Raw genomic sequence first — 19,112 nt, 5'->3', positions numbered from 1 at the left:
TGATGCATTTTTAATTTCTCTGAGGTATTTGGGATCTTTGGGAGCAAAGAAGTATAAAAACTAAGAAGAAAACTAAGAAGTATAAAAACTAAGCTTCCTTTGAACAGGAAGTAGTTTTAAAAAATATATGTTCTTCGATGTTGAGGCTGAGTTTGTTTCATGGTATATTACGATGAAGTCCCCATTGTGTAACAAAATATAAAGAGTTTATTTAACCACCTGAACAAGGCTGAGCAAAGACAGGATCACAAACAATGAAATCACAGCGTCCTTAAACCAGTACTTGCTAATTAGCGACGTCGTAGCTCGTTACTCCTTATTGACACAGAGTTTGATAAACTTGTGCGTCATTTCAAACTGTAAAAGTCTAAATTGGGCTAAATTTGATCCACAGAGAAACCTAAAGCGTTTTCTATGACCCATGCGTTCGTGTAACTACCGGGTCACATTTGACCCTTAACACCACAGATGTCACTGACTTTCATTAGAAACTAAAATGGTCAAAACTTCTTTTGTTGTGTTAAAATAACTGAAAGTCATCAAGTCTCGTCCCAGTAAAAACAAGGAAAAGGTACTTTTTACATATTATAACTTGCAAATCTTTGAAATTTGACCCCAACACAATATAAAGATGAGACTCTGGATGAGCGCCGACGTCCTAATGCTCTGAATACGTACGTTTACACGAGAGCTTGTAAAGGGTTAAACAGATTTTGTTTCTCGTTTGTCGGTGAAGATCTGATGAGGTTTGGTTCCACTTCCTCTCGTGCTCCACTTTCAGACCTCGGCCTCGGCCACATGAAATGTTGATGAAGGGTTTGGTTCTGCTGTAAAGTCTGTATTTAACAATGAGTCACGCCTCCTCTTTATGTCCCTGTTTAGAGCTCAGAGCTTCACTCAGCACAGGAAAAACAGCTTCACAGCTGCAGCTAGCGCATATAGATAGTTATAGCTAATGGTTAGCTTTAGTTCTGGGTTAGTAGTAGCTAATGGTTAGCTTTAGTTCTGGGTTAGTAGTAGCTAATGGTTAGCTTTAGTACTGGGTTAGTAGTACCTAATGGTTAGCTTTAGTTCTGGGTTAGTAGTAGCTTATGGTTAGCTTTAGTACTGGGTTAGTTGTAGCTAATGGTTAGCTTTAGTTCTACTTGGGTTAGTAGTTATTGTAGCTAATTTTGGTGTTAGTAGTCTTTAGTACTGGGTTAGTAGTAGCTAATGGTTAGCTTTAGTACTGGATTAGTAGTAGCTTATGGTTAGCTTTAGTACTGGATTAGTTGTAGCTAATGGTTAGCTTTAGTACTGGATTAGTTGTAGCTAATGGTTAGCTTTAGTTCTGGGTTAGTTGTAGCTAATGGTTAGCTTTAGTACTGGATTAATTGTAGCTAATGGTTAGCTTTAGTTCTGGGTTAGTTGTAGCTAATGGTTAGCTTTAGTACTGGGTTAGTAGTAGCTAATGGTTAGCTTTAGTACTGGATTAATTGTAGCTAATGGTTAGCTTTAGTTCTGGGTTAGTTGTAGCTAATGGTTAGCTATCTGCGCTCACTGGTTCTTGCTGAATGCTAACATATTGACCAGTAGATTTGTGCGTATCGATTCAGAAATATCGATACTTCTGATTTTGATGTGTTTCTTAGAGTCAACCTCACTTTCAGAAGAAATATATATTTTATGTCAGGTAATTGAAATGTTGATGCGGCTCTTAACTAATGATAATAGCACAGTTCATATCCAGCATTTCAATTACCTGGCGAGAACTGGGCCGAACTAATTCAGATGTTGTCCAGACTTTAGTCTCTAGGTCCTGGTTCAGCGTCTCTGACCACTAGCGCCTCCTTCCTCTCATAACGTTTGGCCGATCTATAACATGACACTCTGCTCTATTGGTGCAGCCAAAAACACGACAATAATCCACCATTTTACACCATTTTCTACTTCAGTCCGTTTTCCTTTTTCTCTTGCGAGTGGCTCCAACATGGAGACCGGAAACCTCTGTAGGTGGGAAATGACTCTGTCTGCTCCAAAAACAGTGACTGATCTTATGGAAGGTTTTTAGAGAGAGATGAGACATAAATGTGATTTTATCAGATTTTCAGTCGATTCGTTCATTTGCTCAGATTGTTTTTAAAGTCTGATGTTAATTCTTAAACAGAGCTACAAAACACCCGTTTCATGATCACATTCACAAATGTTCATTTTCATATTCACAAGTCTGAAGGTATCAGGATATTATCCGCTGTGTTACTTGGTATCGTTCCTGCCCAGCGAACGTTGGGAGGTTTCTCTTCTTCTCGTTTTTCCTTTTGGCCTCACTCCTTCCTCTGGGCGTGGGCCCGCAATTCAAATTCAAACACACTCAAACTTTATTGTTTCCAGGAGAAAACAAAAAACAAACGGAGCCACAGAGAAAGAATCCAGACGAGGAATGAAAACAGGATCACACCCAAAGCCTCGCTGCCTCCACTTCTACGTCTTCATTCTGGTGTTTCTGTCTTTGTGAGGACCCTAACTCTGACCTTTGACCTATCAGGTTTTAACCTTCAATCAACATCATGTCTCCACAACGTTGGCATCTCATAACAGTCTGGTCCCCACAGCCTCAGGACAAACAGCAAACACACACTCACACTTTTATCAGCCTATGGAGGGAAATTCCAGACGGATTCATCCAGCCAGGATTTCAGATTCCGCTCCTCCTCCTCCTCCTCCTCCTCCTCCTCCTCCTCCTCTTCTCTCTCTCATTCATGTGGATCTTTTCCATCTGTTGTTGTGACCTCTGACCTTCTTTTGCTTTCCTCTTAGTGTCTGGATAACATTTAAATGACGGCATCTGTAAAATCGTTGTCAAGTTAAATGTGCAGCTGTTCTTAGACGAACGAGAGGCGGAAAGTTTCCTGGAAACAGAGAACGAGTGTTTGATGTTTTATTGAAGGAGTTTATTTCAGAGCCGTGTGGTTTGTTTATTGAGCTGCTGAGACGGAGAGAAACGTTCAGGAAGGTCGATGCAGCGAAAGGAAGGTAAGAAGAGACAAAGAGAGGAAGGAGAGGACAGAGAGGAGGAGGAGGAGGAGGAGGAGGAGGAGCGTCCCGGTCAAACTGGGGAGGAAACTCAGACCTCCTTCCCCTCAGTGGAGGAAAATAAAGCAGCTGATGGACGACAGGGAGGGAGGAGAAAGTTGTGGTGAAGTTGAGAGAAACTCGCTGAGATTTATAAAGTCAGAAAGAAAGAATCAGAGAGGAGGAGGAGGAGGAGGAGGAGGAAGAGGAGGAGGAGGAGGAGAGACGAAGGAATGAAACCAGACGGGTCAGAGAGGTTTTCCACTGAAGCTCAGACGCCGTTTCTTCAGGATGTGGCTCGGTTTCCCTCGGTAACGCCGCCTTCTCGTCCCTCATCGGCGTCCACGAACATGTCAGCTGACATCACAGGCTGAGAGTGGGTGGAGCCAGAGTGCCATGGCAAAGTACCTGTTATGCTGGGGGGGCGGGGCTCTGGAGGACCGTTACTTGTATGCCCCGCCCTACCCGGCTGTGTACAGGTGAGTGATGTGCGTTCTGATTGGTCCACCGATGAACCAGGAAGGATCGTTTTTCACTTATGTCGTTAAGTTCCTCTTCTCCTGTAGTTGAGATTCTGCAGCTCGTATCACTGCCCTCTGCAGGATGGAATTATTTACTGCAACCACACTTCACATTATTTGTTCTTCGCACAGTTGTTGATGCGTTCCTGATGTGTTATTGACGTGTTGATAGCATGTTGTTGACGTTTTGTTGATGTGTTGCTAAGGTGTCGCTGACGTGTTGTTGACGTGTCGCTAACGTGTTGTTGACGTGTCACTAATGTGTTGTTGACGTGTTGTTGACGTTTTGTTGACGTGTTGTTGACGTGTCGCTGACGTGTCGCTGATGTGTTGCTGACGTGTTGTTGACATGTTGCTAAGGTGTCGCTGACGTGTTGTTGACGAGTTGCTAAGGTGTCGCTGACGTGTTGTTGACGAGTTGCTAAGGTGTCGCTGACGTGTTGCTGAAGTGTCGCTGACGTGTTGTTGACGTGTGGTTGACGTGTCGCTAACGTGTCGCTAACGTGTCATTGACGTGTTGTTGACGTGTTGCTAACGTGTCGCTAACGTGTCGCTAACGTGTCGCTAACGTGTCGCTAACGTGTTGCTAAGGTGTCATTGACGTGTTGTTGACGTGTTGCTAATAGTTCCTCCAGCTGAGTCACTGGTCTTCAAATAGAGGCTTAGAAACCAGGAACTCAGCGTGACCACAGAGGAGCAGTAAAGCTTCAGACACGTCCAGGTCTGATCAGGTCTCCTATTTAAAGGTGCGCTGGTTCACAGTGAATCCTGTTAATGTGGTGTGATGTTCCTGGGTCCGTTTGAAGATCATCCAGATCTACCAGGACCTGGAGTTCGGATGTTTTCCTTCTGCAGGACTCAGCTCCTCAGTCAATCTGAACAAACCTCCCAGAGCGCTTCCTTTCACTTCTTCTTCTTCTTCATGTTCCTTGTCACAATAAAACTTTCACAAAGGTAGAAACTAGAACTGAATTCACTCCAGATTAGTCCTGATCACATCCACAACTCTGTAGTTTTAGTTTTGGTTCTGCAGCAGCGTGGGAAATCAAATTCACCAACGGTTCATATTTAACGGTCCTGAAAATGCTCGGTCATCCTCATAAATGAGGCATTAGATTATAAATGAAACCACATGGAAACAGTTCACAGTGGAAGACTGAAGATTTACATCTACGGCTCCTTGAACCTCTATGATTCATTACAGTAACTACAAAAGGTTTGAATGAGTGATGATGACCATGTCCAAAACTAAAACCACTGACACATCATGTCCTGATTGGTTGATGATGCATGTCTCCACCAATAGGAAAGGGGCTGTCATGTTGTGTTTCTTTCTATCATGTGTAGCTGGCTAGCTCTCTCTTCCTGCTAGCTCTCTCCTCTTGCTAGCTCTCTCCTCCTGCTAGCTCTCTCCTCTGCTAGTCTCTTCTCTCTAGCTCTCTCTCTGCAGCTCTCTTCTCCTGCTAGCTCTCTCCCTCCTGCTAGCTCTCTCCTCTTGCTAGCTCCCTCCTCCTGCTAGCTCTCTCCTCTTGCTAGCTCCCTCCTCCTGCTAGCTCTCTCCTCTTGCTAGCTCCCTCCTCCTGCTAGCTCTCTCCTCTTGCTAGTTCTCTCCTCCTGCTAGCTCTCTTCTCCTGCTAGCTCTCTCCCTCCTGCTAGCTCTCTCCTCTTGCTAGCTCCCTCCTCCTGCTAGCTCTCTCCTCCTGCTAGCTCTCTCCTCCTGCTAGCTCTCTCCTCTTGCTAGCTCTCTCCTCCTGCTAGCGTTTTCCTCCATGAACCAAACATGACGACAATATTCAGGAAGAAAACTCAGTTACAGAGGGTAAAATAAGTATTGAACACATCACAATGTTTCATGGTGAACATGTTTCTAAAGGTGCTATGGACATGAACTTTCAGCAGGTGTTGGTAACAGCCCCAGTGATCCATACAAAGAAAGAAACCAAAACAAATAAGTTCAGAAATGAAGTTCTGTGTAATAATGTGAAATGACACAGTGAAAAGCATTGAACACACGTACTCCACTGCCAGTGAGAGTTTCCTTGTCTCTGTGTTTGGGATCAGTGTCTTGCTGAAATGTCCACCCTCGTTTCATCTTCTTCATTCTGGTCGATGGCAGCAGGTTTTTATCAAGAATGTCTCGGTCTATTTAAAAACTTTTCTGCTAAAGTAGAAACAGAGACTCAGTGAGGAGCGTCTTGATGCTACGTGGCCTTAAACTGGTCCAGAGAGTTTAAACATTCTTTCTGGAATCAGTTTTTCCAACATTTAGATCAAACTCATCTGGACCAGAAGACGTTTCCTCCAAGTCCAGCTCTGAATGTGTGGAGGAGAGTTTATGTTTTTATCAGCTGGACGTCACATGACTAGAGTCTGGTGATGACATGAAACCAGGACCTGGCGTCCTGACGTTCGTGGCTGGTCCTTAGTGGTCCAGGTCTGAGTAGATCCAGATCAACCAAGCTGGACTGGTTGAGTTTCGTGGAAGACGTTGGATGAGACCAGTTTGTTGTTCAGATCTGAGCCTCTGTCTTGTTCTGCTCAGATTTCTACCCAGAGGAGACAGAAGAGGGTTGATTTAGAAACGAATGAAGTCTGATAAGAATCATTTTACTCGTTCTACTGTAAAAGGAGGACACTTCAGGAATTTAGTGAAGCAAGAAAAATGGCAGCATAGGCGTCTAGTGTCAGTAGTGAACTCCCTTCTACATCCCATAATAACGGTAGAATCTTGATGCGGTGATTCTGAGGAACTCTTTTCATTTCAACATAATCTGAATGAGAGAAGTATTTGGTCCCAGTGCCTGCAGCTGTAGGTCAGATGGTGATGTGAGCTCAGTGAAGCCTCATTATTCTCGTCGTCCATTGGACGTCCTCCCCCTGACGCAGTTTCCCGGCGTCGTGTCGTGTCAAGTTCAGTTGTTATTTCTGTCCTGGATGAATGGGACGTGTTGGAGAGCACAGGAAGGACCGGCCGACAGAAACATCCGGACCAGGACGGACCAGGAAGGACCAGGAAGTACAACTACTGACACGGAGGAGGGACGGTGTCTGGCTTTAATTGGGCCTTGAAACCAGGAAGTTCTTTGAGTTTTACTGGGACGGACAGAGGGAGCTGTCCACGAACCAGAGGCTTCATCAACACTGGGGTTAGGGTCAGTGTGTAGATGGCTAAGAAGAGCTACTGTCAGCTAACAGGCTAGGAGGCTAGGCAGAGCTACTGTTAGCTTACAGGCTAGGAGGCTAGGTTGATGGCTGGTCTATGGCTGAGGGGAAGCGGGGCCTCTTTAAAGGAAGTGGCGTCCACGCTGCTATTGGACCAGTTCCCTCATTCATAACTGTGACTGTTCAGTTCCTGGTCTGATGAGACCTGGTCTGAAGGAGGACGGATGGACAGAGGACACGTCTCAGCAGGACAGAGGTTCGTTAGATTCAGATCAAACTCATCTCCAGCTCTAAATGTCTGGAGGAGTTCAGGGTTTTATCAGCTGGAGGTCACATGACTAGAGTCTGATAGACCTGGACCTGGACCTGGACCTGGACCTGGGCCAGGACATGGACCTGGACCTGGGCCTGGACCTGGACCTGGACCTGGGCCTGGACCTGGACCTGGACCTGATCTTCCAGTCTGACCCTCCGTTGTCTTCTGGTTCTGTTCAGACTGTGTCCTGCTGGTCTTAATTTTAACTCCTGGCTGGGATCTGGTTTTTGTGCCGGTGAAGCTGGATTATTGTAAAACCTGGACCAAGATGCTACCAGGATCAGGACCAGGATCAGGACCAGGACCAGTACCAGGATCAGTGAAAACCAGAAAGCTGTCCTGGATCTCATCGTTTCTCTCGTCTAGAACCAGAATCGCTTTGTAGAAAAGGAGGAACTGTGAGAACGAGAAGTAGAACTCTGTCATTTAAACAACAGCCACTTCATTAGGAACACCAGACCAGAACCTTCACTGGTCTGGTGTTCCTAATGAAGTGGCAGTACCACTCATTCATTGTTAATTAATGTCTAATCTGGACCAGACAGACCCAGGTCTAACCAGCAGACATGAGTCCAGATTCCACTGATTATTATTCATTTATTTAAAGTATATTTTATTAAATCTAAACTTTCTCATTTTTCTCCTTTGCACTAAAACTAAAAGAGTCGTTACAGGTTTTTATGATGTTGTGTTCCTGGTCTGGTCCCTTTAGATCGAACTGGTCTGAATGTGCCCCCCTTCTGTAGGACACAAGAGGACATGTCTCTAATGCTTCTATTGTTTTCTATTGTTTCTAATGTTCCTGAGTTAAATACAGATGAATGAATGTCTCATATCTGGTTCCTGGTCTCATATCTGGTTCCTGGTCCTTAAACTAATGTAAACATGTATTTGTTACATCAGGACATCAGAGCTGATTCAGACACTTGTCAACATCATCACATCAGAAACATTAGGACACTTGTTCTTCTTCATGGTTCCTAATAAACCAGTTCTACCTGCAGAGGGGGGACCCTGTAGACCACATTAGACCCTGATTAGACCTGAATCAGACCAGATCTGGTTCCTGGACCATGGAGGGTTCCTCTGTGTGAAGGATGTGAGTCTCACCGTCCCGTGTCGTCCCGTGTTGTGTTTTCAGGGAGCGTCCAGTGAACCGTCCGGCCGAGCTGCTCCAGCCTCAGCCCGACGTGGCCGAACGTCTGGCGCTCGGTGGCAGCGACGAGGCGCTGGCCAACGGCACCAAGGCCGACCTGCAGGCGGCCCGGCGTCTGGCCAAGCGCCTCTACAACCTGGACGGGTTCAGGAAGTCAGACGTGGCCCGGCACCTCGGCAAGAAGTCAGTGTCTCTCACTTTGGTTTTAGTGTGTTAGTGCATGACCAGGTCTGGGTCAGGGGTCTGGGTCATGACCAGGTCTGGGACATGACCAGGTCTGGGTCAGGGACATGACCAGGTCTGGGACATGACCAGGTCTGGGTCAGGGACATGACCAGGTCTGGGTCGGGGACATGACCAGGTCTGGGTCGGGGACATGACCAGGTCTGGGACATGACCAGGTCTGGGTCGGGGACATGACCAGGTCTGGGACATGACCAGGTCAGCTTCCTCTGGTTCAGAGCAGCCAATCAGATGAGATCTCTGGACTGTTGTTCTCCAGTTCTCTGTTGAGGTTAGGAAGCTGCTAACTGCTATGCTAATGAACTGAATGTAAACTGCCACAGTGGTATGCTAACTGTCCTAGCATGTAGCTGTAGGTAAAACCCAAATCTGCAGCTGCTAAGCTATTATCATATATTATAATAATTATATAATAATTTTAAATGTGTATTTGAGTTTGATTCAGGAACACATTGACTCAATGAACCATCTGCAGTAGAATGACTCTGAAGTTTAATCACCTCATGAATAAAACATAAACAAACATTTATCTTAGATCATCGCAGATGTGCAGCTACATGCTAGGACAGTTAGCATACCACTGTGGCAGTTTACATTCAGTTCATTAGCATAGCAGTTAGCAGCTTCCTGACCTCAGCAGAGAACTGGAGAACAACAGTCCAGAGGTCTCATCTGATTGGCTGCTCTGAACCAGAGGAAGCTTCCTGATTGGCCGCCTTCAGTATCAATCAAAGCTTGAGGTTTAACCCAGACTGGATGATGTGGGGGAGGAGCTTATTAACAGATGCAGTGGACCCTGGACCAATCAGATGGAGTTAATTAGCGTAAACTGTCTCTGCAGTAACGAGTTCAGCCAGATGGTGGCGGAGGAGTACCTCTCCAACTTTAACTTCACCGGTCTGAGCCTGGACCAGTCTCTCAGGTCAGTTCTTCACAATAAAACACTGAGAGGCCTCACGTGAGTCAACACGAGCTTTTATTGTGAAACTCTGTTAATTGTTGTTGTTGTTCAGACTCTTTCTCAGACACTTTGCTCTGGTCGGAGAAACTCAGGAGAGAGAGAGAGTCCTCGCTCACTTCTCCAGGAGATACAGGCTCTGTAACACTGACTGTCTCACCTCTGAAGGTACCTGTCTCACCTGTCTCTGTCTCTACCTGTCTCACCTGTCTCACCTGTCTCTGTCTCACCTGTCTCTGTCTCTACCTGTCTCACCTGTCTCACCTGTCTCTGTCTCACCTGTATCACCTGTCTCACCTGTCTCTGCCTGCCTCTGTCTCACCTGTCTCTGTCTCTATCTGTCTCACCTGTCTCACCTGTCTCTGTCTCACCTATCTCACCTGTCTCACCTGTCTCTGTCTCTACCTGTCTCACCTGTCTCTGTCTCTACCTGTCTCACCTGTCTCACCTCTGAAGGTACCTGTCTCACCTGTCTCACCTGTCTCTGTCTCACCTGTCTCACCTGTCTCTGCCTGCCTCTGTCTCACCTGTCTCTGTCTCTATCTGTCTCACCTGTCTCACCTGTCTCTGTCTCACCTGTCTCACCTGTCTCACCTGTCTCTGTCTCTACCTGTCTCACCTGTCTCACCTCTGAAGGTACCTGTCTGACCTGTCTCACCTGTCTCTGCCTGCCTCTGTCTCACCTGTCTCTGTCTCTATCTGTCTCACCTGTCTCACCTCTGAAGGTACCTGTCTCACCTGTCTCTGTCTCACCTGTCTCACCTGTCTCTGCCTGCCTCTGTCTCACCTGTCTCTGTCTCTATCTGTCTCACCTGTTTCTGTCTCACCTGTCTCACCTGTCTCTGTCTCACCCGTCTCTACCTGTCTCTACCTGTCTGTACCTGTCTCTGTCTCACCTCTGAAGATACCTGTCTCACCTGTCTCTGTCTCTGTCTCACCTGTCTCTACCTGTCTCACCTGTCCCTGTCTCTACCTGTCTCTACCTGTCTCTACCTGTCTGTACCTGTCTCTGTCTCTACCTGTCTCACCTGTCTCTGTCTCACCTGTCTCTACCTCACCTGTCTCTGTCTCTACCTGTCTCACCTGTCTCTACCTGTCTCACCTGTCTCTGTCTCTACCTGTCTCACCTGTCTCTGTCTCACCTGTCTCTGTCTCTACCTGTCTCTACCTGTCTCACCTGTCTCTGTCTGTGTCTCTCAGACAGCGTCCACACTCTGACCTGTGCCGTCATGTTGCTGAACACAGATCTCCATGGAAACGTGAGTCAGACTTTATTCGTGTCTTCATCGATCAGCTGATAAACAGATAAATGAATAAATGTGTAACGTGAGGAACTCGTCTCCTTCTGCTGAGCGACGTGTTTGAGGAAGTGATGGCCGTTACCGCGGCAACGGTCTGAATGTGACAGGAGTTATCGCTGCTGTCCTCTGAAAGTGACGAGGACGTCCTGTCCCTGTCCCTGTCCCTGTCTGTGTGTCCAGAACGTGGGGAAGAGGATGTCCTGCAGTCAGTTCATCTCCAACCTGGAGGGACTCAACGATGGCAAAGATTTCCCCAGAGACCTGCTCAAGGTGACTCACTCATTCATCCACTCATTCATCCACTCATTCATCCACTCATTCATCCACTCATTCACCCGCCACCGCCCAGAACCATGTCCACCTGTCGGCTCTAATGGACGTCCCAGAGTCTGGTTTCCACGGTAACAAACGAGCCTAACGTAAAAACCGAGAATCTTAAAATCAAACTTTATTTATACAGAAAGTTTCATACAATAAAAACACAACAAAGTGCAACAGGATTACAACAAATAATGTCCCGACCGGATCAGTGGTAGTCAATGCTACTAACATTAGCACCAGCTAACATTAGCCTAAACCAGCTAACATTAGCACCAGCTAATATTAGCCTAAACCAGCTAACATTAGCACCAGCTAACATTAGCCTAAACTAGGTAATATCAGCCTCAATCAATCAATCTAGATCAGTGGATCCCATTGGTCCAGACTTGGCTCCGCCCACTTCCTCACATCTACAGAGTTTTTTCATTCAATGAACGTGAATATACGTCTCCATCCTCATCGCCCTCGTCATCGCTGCGTCTCTGTTAAAGTGTGTGTGTAGATATTTTATTTATCCAGTAGCATTAAATATATGAAACACTAATAATAAATAAAGCAAAACAGATATGAGTAGTAATAGTAATAATACGCTAGGCTACCGCATGTGAGCATCAGGATATTATGGGTTTTATTCTGTTGTGCTAACGGACATGTCTCAGAATGTGGGACACTGAGAGAAAAGAGGACACCAGCGCTGATAAGTCTCAATTATTCATGGTGTCACATGGTTTACTCAGCCAATAATCACGTGATCCCAAATCAAACCAGTCAACAGCTACAAAGATACACAACGGTTTCACATCCAGACCTGAACCTGAACCCAGCCACTAAACTCGGATCAATCCGATTAATCGGATTAATCAGACGATCTGATCACGTATCGAGTCTTGAAGGTTTGTTTAAAAGATCTTTATTGACAGATTCTTGTTGTAACAGATGGTGAATCCGTTCTGGTCCCTTTCCGTCCTGTTCAGGGTCCGTTTCTCCATGAAAACATTGGTTCCAGTGAAGTTTTCTCCGCTGGTCTGTGGCTGGAGATGGTTTCTCTCCGTGTCCTAACATTCCTCACACACCGTTTCACAAAATCCAGTTTATGTTTGTGACCTAAGAATGTGGGCGTCTCCATGAAAAGATCCTCAGCAACATGTCTGACTTAGTTTTATTTGGCTGCAATAAGAATGAGAATAAAAATCTGTTGTGTTGTTGGATCATTGATGATGAGATTATTGTGATGTCATGGTTGTGATGACATCACTCAGTCGCAGACCTGATGTAAAGGTTTCGTGTCTTCGGCTGCGTCTCCTCCCTGGTCTCTGGTTTCTCTCGTCCTCCCTCTAAATGTTCCCTCATCGTTGTGGATCCTGTTCCTTTGCATTCAGCTCCGAGCCTCCTCCTGATTGACAGCTCCAAGGAGAGCAGGGGGCGGGGCCTAGGCCTCCAGCCCTGCTCTCTGATTGGCTGCTGCAGCTGGGAGAAAATGCGCATTGCGAGAGCGAGGGAAAAAAGAGAGAGGGAGAGGGAGGGCGAGCGAGCAGTCTTCAACAGTTCGGAGGAGGAAGAGGAGGGAGAGGAGGGAGCTCACCTGATGGAGGGATTCTCCTGCAGAAGGAAGACGACAACAAACAGAGAAGAAGAAGAAGAAGAGGAGGAAGAGGGGGAATAAATCTGAGGAGGAGGAGGAAGGAGGGATTCTCTCTCTCTCTCTCTCTTTACATTCAACAGGAGAAACTCCTTCCTGTTCTCACTTCACCTCCTTTTCTTCTGCGCCTCCATCATCCCTCCATCCGGGAGCAGGAGGAGGCTGACGTCAGTTTTGGGGTGCTCTCTCTCTCTCTCTCTCTCTGTCTGTCTGTGGGTGTGCTCGCTCGCCCCCGTCTCGTCCGTCCTTGGTGTTTGGACGTCACTCGTCTTTATTTTGGACCCAGACGGATTCTCCTCAGACGGGTTCATGGAGGAGGACGAATAAAGTTTCTCCTCAGAGAGCCCCCCCCACCCCCCCTGGACCTGGTCTGGTCTGGTCCTCTGGATCTGTGATGATCGGAGTGAACAGCATCCACTCCACGGGGCGGATGAGGTCCAGGTCCCTGTGCTCGGTCCGGAGCGGCCGGGACTCGAGGGACGGCGCCGACCCGTTCAGGTACCCCAGGGCCCCCCGGTCCCGGTCCCTCAAACCGCTGGCCTTCCCCGACCTGCTGGGAAAGAGTCAGGACGGACACCAGCCCCCCCACGGGCGCAAGAAGAAGGTAGACGGGCGGGGGGGGGGGTTGCTATGGTGATAACATCGTTATCGTTGTGTGTCTAAATATTTCCCATCGCGGTCGTTCTTACATCAGGACCGACTCTGGGAGCTGGTTCTCTGGTTCTCTGGTTCCTACGGAAACGACTCCTCTTAGTTTCTGTCTAAACCTCAAACTTCCTCCGGTCTCCTCACATGAAACGTTCAGGTGACTTTATTAAAGCGTTCGTGGGAATCCACATTAAAAGTAGGAAACCGTTCTTCCTCTGGACCAAGGTTTAGATCATTTTGATCTGAATCCTCCAGATCTTCTTCATCACTGAACATGAGAAATGTTCTAGTTAAACGTCAACACAAACTTCATCTGGTGTCATTTCATTCAGAGGCTCCATGATGACTGTGATGCTCGGATGCTATGTTTTGATTGGTCATCGTTCTGTGTAATACCGTGTTCCACCACTCTGCAGAGGGGGCGCTGTTTTACACATTGTTAATAATTAGAGAAGAGAGTTTTTATTTGATGGAGATTCTCCAGGTGCTTCAGGGGGGTCAGTTCAGACCAGTTAGATCCAAAGGGACCAGGCCAGCAACACAACACAATAATAACCTATAAGTAACGACAACTACACACTTTAACATTAGTTTTAGTGCAAAGAAGAACTTTAGAGGATGTTAACATTTAAATAAATTAATATAAATCAGTGTAATCTGGACTCATGGTCGGTCTAGTCCTGGTCCCAGTGTTGTGTGTCCATGTAAACTGTGCGTTAGCTCTGACTGAACATGGACTAAAACGTGTCTAATATATTAATATTAATTATAACGTGTTAATAACTGAGACGCTGCCTCGTATCTCTGCTCTGTACAGGATGAAATCTTTCCTTCCTGGTTACAGCTAAATGTAGCTAAAAACGCTAAAAACGTAGCTACATGGCGCTAAGCTACATGGCGCTGAGCTACATGGTGCTAAGCTACACGGTGCTAAGCTACATGGTGCTAAGCTAGGTGGCTACGTAGCGTCTCCAGTGAATATCAGACTCTCAGAAACAACCAGAATGTTTTTGATGAATAATCTGAAACATTAAAAGAATAAATGTGTCAACTGTAAAAGTAAATTGCAAAGATTTGAGTGTCGATGTGTTGATGTGTTGTTGTGTCGTTGTGTTGATGCGTTGTGTCGTTGTGTAGTTGTGTCGTTGTGTTGATGCGTTGTGTCGTTGTGTCGTTGTGTTGATGCGTTGTGTCGTTGTGTTGATGTGTTGTTGTGATGTTGTGTTGATGCGTTGTGTCGTTGTGTCGTTGTGTTGATGCGTTGTGTCGTTGTGTAGTTGTGTTGATGTGTTGTGTTGTTGTGTTGATGCGTTGTGTCGTTGTGTAGTTGTGTTGATGTGTTGTGTTGTTGTGTCGTTGTGTTGATGCGTTGTTGTGTCATTGTGTAGTTGTGTTGATGTGTTGATGCGTTGTGTCGTTGTGTTGATGTGTTGATGTGATGCATCGTTGTGATGATGTGTTGATGTGATGCATCGTTGTGATGTTGTGTTGATGCATCGTTGTGTCTTTCTTCCAGACGCTCTACAGCTCCATAAAGAACGAGAAGCTGCAATGGACCATGTAAGTGATTCTTCTGCTTCTGAGGACCAGTCAATGTCCTCTCACAGATACACAAACACACACACAAACACACACACACACACACACACACACACACACACAGAGCCGTGTGTGTGTGTGTGTGTGTGTGTGTTGCCCTGACTCCCTTATTTAAGCCTCTGTTGCCGTGGTAACTGCATCCTGTTCTTTCCTGCCGATAATTGCAGGTCAGCATCCGACGCCCATGTTTAACACACACACACACACACACACACACACACACACACATAAACACACACACACATAAACACACACACACATGTACACTGGAGCGTCTGTCCTCCTCCTCCTCTTCCTCCTCCTTCCTCCTCCTCCCTCCTCCTCCTCCTCCTCCTCCTCCTCTCTCCTCCTCCTCCCCCTCCTCCTCCTCCTCTCCTCCCCTCCTCCTTCCTCCTCCTCCTCCTGCTCCTCCTCCTCCCTCCTCCCTCCTCCTTCTCCTCCTCCTCCTCCTCCTCCTCCTCCTCCTCCTCTTCCTCCTCCTCCTCCTCCTCCTCCTCCTCCTGCTCCTGCTCCTCCAGCCCTGACAGGCCGTGTGCTCCTCCTGCAGTGATGAGGAGGAGTTGAGGAAGTCCATGTCTGAGCTGGCTGAGGTGCGGACAGACTCCGCCTCCCACACCATGAAGAGGATCGGTACTGGTGGGAACCCGCTGGTGGGCGTGGCCCAGCAGGCCGATGGCGAGCTCTATAAGAGCGGCTTCCTGGTTCGCAAAGTCCACGCTGACCCTGACGGGAAGAGAAGTACGTCTCTTCTGTCCATCACTGATCTGATCATGTGACCTGCTAACACGTAATATCCCATGATGCTTTGTTCCTCCTCAGCACCGCGGGGTAAGAGAGGGTGGAAGACTTTCTACGCCATGCTCAAGGGTCTGGTGCTCTACCTGCAGAAGGTAACCTCCTGAACTACATTACCCATCAACCACCTGGGTCAGATTCAGCTTTAACTATTAACCATCAACCCTCTGGAGTCCAGAGTCTAAGACCCCGTAGTCCGACTCCTTCTGGTTTCTCTTTCTACTTCATCTGCTTTGGTTTCATTCTTTGCAGCTGTGTCACATTTATGTTTTCATTCACACTGGACCTGAAACCAGAACCAGACCTGAAACCAGAACCAGACCTGAAACCAGAACCAGACTAAAACCATCAGATCCAGGAGGAACCAGTCAGAAAACCACAAACATGTTGAACCAAACATTTCTAGAACTTAGAATGTAAATCTAACCTGGACATTTCTAAAGCTGATCAACACATTTAGTTATTTACAACTATTTCCATTAAATTATTTAGGACCATGTCCACAACTATCAGGTGTCCAACCAGTAATAATGTAGCAGCACTAGTTAAAACTGGTCCATAGGTTGAAGTAGAAACAGACTCAGTGAGAAGAGTCTTTATCTGGTGCAGAGGGTTAATTAGTGATGATGATGATGATGAAGGTGATGATGATGATGATGATGGTGATGATGATGATGATGATGATGGTGATGATGATGAAGGTGATGATGATGATGATGATGATGATGATGATGATGATGATGATGATGATGATGATGAAGGTGATGATGAAGGTGATGAAGATCTGGTCCAGGAGGTTAATGATTGACGTGTCTCTGATCCAGGACGAGTACCGAGCGGAGAGGGATCTGACGGAGGAGGACGTGAAGAACTCCGTCTCCATCCATCACTCTCTGGCCATGAGGGCGGCCGACTACAGCAAGAGGCCCAACGTCTTCTACCTGAGGACGGCCGACTGGAGGGTCTTCCTGCTGCAGGCCCCGTAAGACACTCGTCTCCCCGTCCCCCTCAGAGACACCCACACAAGGTCTGACTCCTCCTCCTCCTCCTTGTCTTCCAGTAACACTGAGCAGATGCAGTCTTGGATCACCAGGATCAACGTGGTGGCGGCCATGTTTTCTGCTCCTCCGTTTCCGGCCGCCATCGGCTCCCAGAAGAGGTTCAGCCGGCCCCTCCTCCCGGGGTCCAACACCAAACTGTCCCAGGACGAGCAGCTCAAATCCCACGAGAACCGGTTCAGGGCGGTTTCCTCGGAGCTGGCCGACCTCACCTCCTCCACACCGGACCGCAAGGTCAAAGGTCGGGAGCTGGAGGAGCAGAAACAACGGAAGGAGTACCTGGAGTTTGAGGTGAGACAGGAAGTAGTCACAGGTCAGACAGGAAGTAGTCACAGGTCAGACAGGAAGTAGTCACAGGTCAGACAGGAAGTCGTCACAGGTCAGACAGGAAGTAGTCACAGGTCAGACAGGAAGTAGTCACAGGTCAGAGGTCACTGACCGTCTCCCGTCTGTCCCTCAGAAAACGCGCTATGGGACGTACGCCATGCTGCTCCGGGCCCGACTGTCCAGTGGGGACGAGGACCTGTCGGCCTTTGAGTCTCGTCTGTTTGATGATGGCGGCCTGCAGAGGGCGCACTCCAGCCCCACGCTTCCCCAGGACGTCTCCAGCAAGGACAAGACCCGCGGGACCAAGACGTCCAAGAGCCTAAAAGTCCCCTCGTCCTCCTCGTCCTCCAGGACCGGCGCCGACGCCAGAGACGGGAGCAAGAAGCGGAAGAACGGGAGCAGCAAGCGGGACGAGGCATCGTAACCCGGGGACGCAGCAAGGCATCATGGGTAGCGGGACAACATCCTCCTGAGACACTGAGACGGAGACGGGGGACAAGTCGTCCAGGAGACGCCGGCGAGGTTTTTCAGACTCTTTTCATTTCAGGGACGTCTTTCTGAACCTTGAGGAGTTCCACTCTGCGTCTCCTAGCAACCGACGGGGGAGCGGGTTGCCGTGCCAACCGCATCCGACGGACGAGTGTGTGGGACTGTTGCCACGGCGACCGTGGAAAAGGACTAAAGGAGAGGGAGGGGGGAGGAGGACGAGGGGGACGAGGAGGACGAGGAGGTGGACTCAAACAAACAAAGAGGAAACTGTGTGTGAGTGTGTGTGAGTGTGTGTGAGTGTGTGTGAGTGTGTATGTGACTGTGTGTGTGTGTGTGTGTGTGTGACTGTGTGTGTGTGTGTGTGTGTGTGAGTGTGTGTTACTGTGTGTGTGTGTGAGTGTGTGTTACTGTGTGTGTGTGTGTGTGTGAGTGTGTGTGTGTGTGTGTGTGTGTGTGAGTGTGTGAGTGTGAGTGTGTGAGTGTGTGTGTGTTGTTGTGTAGATGCTGGATAGATCAGATCAGCTGGTTTTATTTATTTTTATTATTTTTGATCAGTTCTGCTGGAGACGACGTACGAAGAGTCGATGGTGACAGAAACTACTGAGAGAAGGAATTAAAACGTGATCTAACAATAATAATAATAATAATGATCTGAATATTCTGTTAAATCACGTGTTAAATGTTAAATGAGCCGAAAGTTCAACCTACGTAAATAACGACGTAAGAGTCGACGTCTGATTTCACTCAGTAGTTTCCTCGTTAACGAGCTTCTGTCACTTTTCTGCTGGAAACTGTTTGAATCATCCGTCAATTTTATCTCCACATCTTCATCGTCATCATCATCATCATCGTCATCATCATCATCATCTCTGTTCTGACCTCATCACTCTCTCCTCTTCATCTCAACCCTCACTGAGCCTCATATGTCCGATTACATTTAAACGCCCCGTCATGGTTTCTCCATGTGGGTGGACAGGAGGAGCTCGGGGTGGATGCTGGGCCTTGTGTGTTACAGTTCAATATAAAACCCTGCTGAAGCTGAGGTGTTTGTGTTTACGCTGATTCCCTCGATGTAACGCAGCCCTGGAGGAATCTGTCATGGCCGCTTCCAGCTCTCGTCCAAACCTGTAAATAAATGTCCAGAAGCCATATGCTAGTTAGCTAGGCGCCTAGCTAGCGCTCGCTGCGTTCTAGGGCACTTTGGTTTCAGTAAGTCAGAGGAACAGACGTTGAGGTTTTATCCAACACTTTAATTTATTCTGACGAGTTTCTGTGAACGGTTCTTGTTTTTGTGTTTTTGGGCTTCGCTGTAGACTCATCCTGTGAGCTGTGTCCTAGTGGAACATTCTGAGGCACAAATAAAGACACGACCAAACGCCTCCATCGTTTTTATTCAAAGGAACCATCATTTCTGGTCCAGGTCCAGGTCCAGGTCCTGGTCCTGGTCCTGGTCCTGGTCCTGGTCCAGGTCCTGGTCATCAGACTCTAGTCATGTGACGTCCAGCTGATAAAAACCTAAACTCTCCTC

At 47.5% G+C, this 19,112-nt stretch overlaps 1 protein-coding gene across 2 annotated transcripts in view; it reads left to right on the top strand.

Annotated features, from left to right (window-relative positions):
* The window catches only part of psda (pleckstrin and Sec7 domain containing a), a 32,670-nt gene extending 14,764 nt beyond the window's left edge, over positions 1–17,906 (top strand). For both annotated transcript variants that reach the window (XM_047602424.1, XM_047602425.1), the window contains exons 8-18: positions 8,192–8,389; positions 9,291–9,371; positions 9,463–9,575; positions 10,608–10,666; positions 10,889–10,978; positions 14,833–14,876; positions 15,463–15,653; positions 15,735–15,805; positions 16,535–16,692; positions 16,771–17,059; positions 17,229–17,906. In XM_047602424.1, the coding sequence (XP_047458380.1) occupies positions 8,192–8,389; positions 9,291–9,371; positions 9,463–9,575; positions 10,608–10,666; positions 10,889–10,978; positions 14,833–14,876; positions 15,463–15,653; positions 15,735–15,805; positions 16,535–16,692; positions 16,771–17,059; positions 17,229–17,519 (1,585 nt within the window). In that variant the 3' untranslated portion in view covers positions 17,520–17,906. The remainder of the gene's footprint in view (positions 1–8,191; positions 8,390–9,290; positions 9,372–9,462; positions 9,576–10,607; positions 10,667–10,888; positions 10,979–14,832; positions 14,877–15,462; positions 15,654–15,734; positions 15,806–16,534; positions 16,693–16,770; positions 17,060–17,228) is intronic.
* Positions 17,907–19,112: the final 1,206 nt, after the last annotated feature.

Source organism: Mugil cephalus, chromosome 13, assembly GCF_022458985.1.
Source record: "Mugil cephalus isolate CIBA_MC_2020 chromosome 13, CIBA_Mcephalus_1.1, whole genome shotgun sequence".
NCBI lineage: Eukaryota > Metazoa > Chordata > Actinopteri > Mugiliformes > Mugilidae > Mugil > Mugil cephalus.
This window is presented reverse-complemented; position numbering and strand designations above follow the sequence as displayed.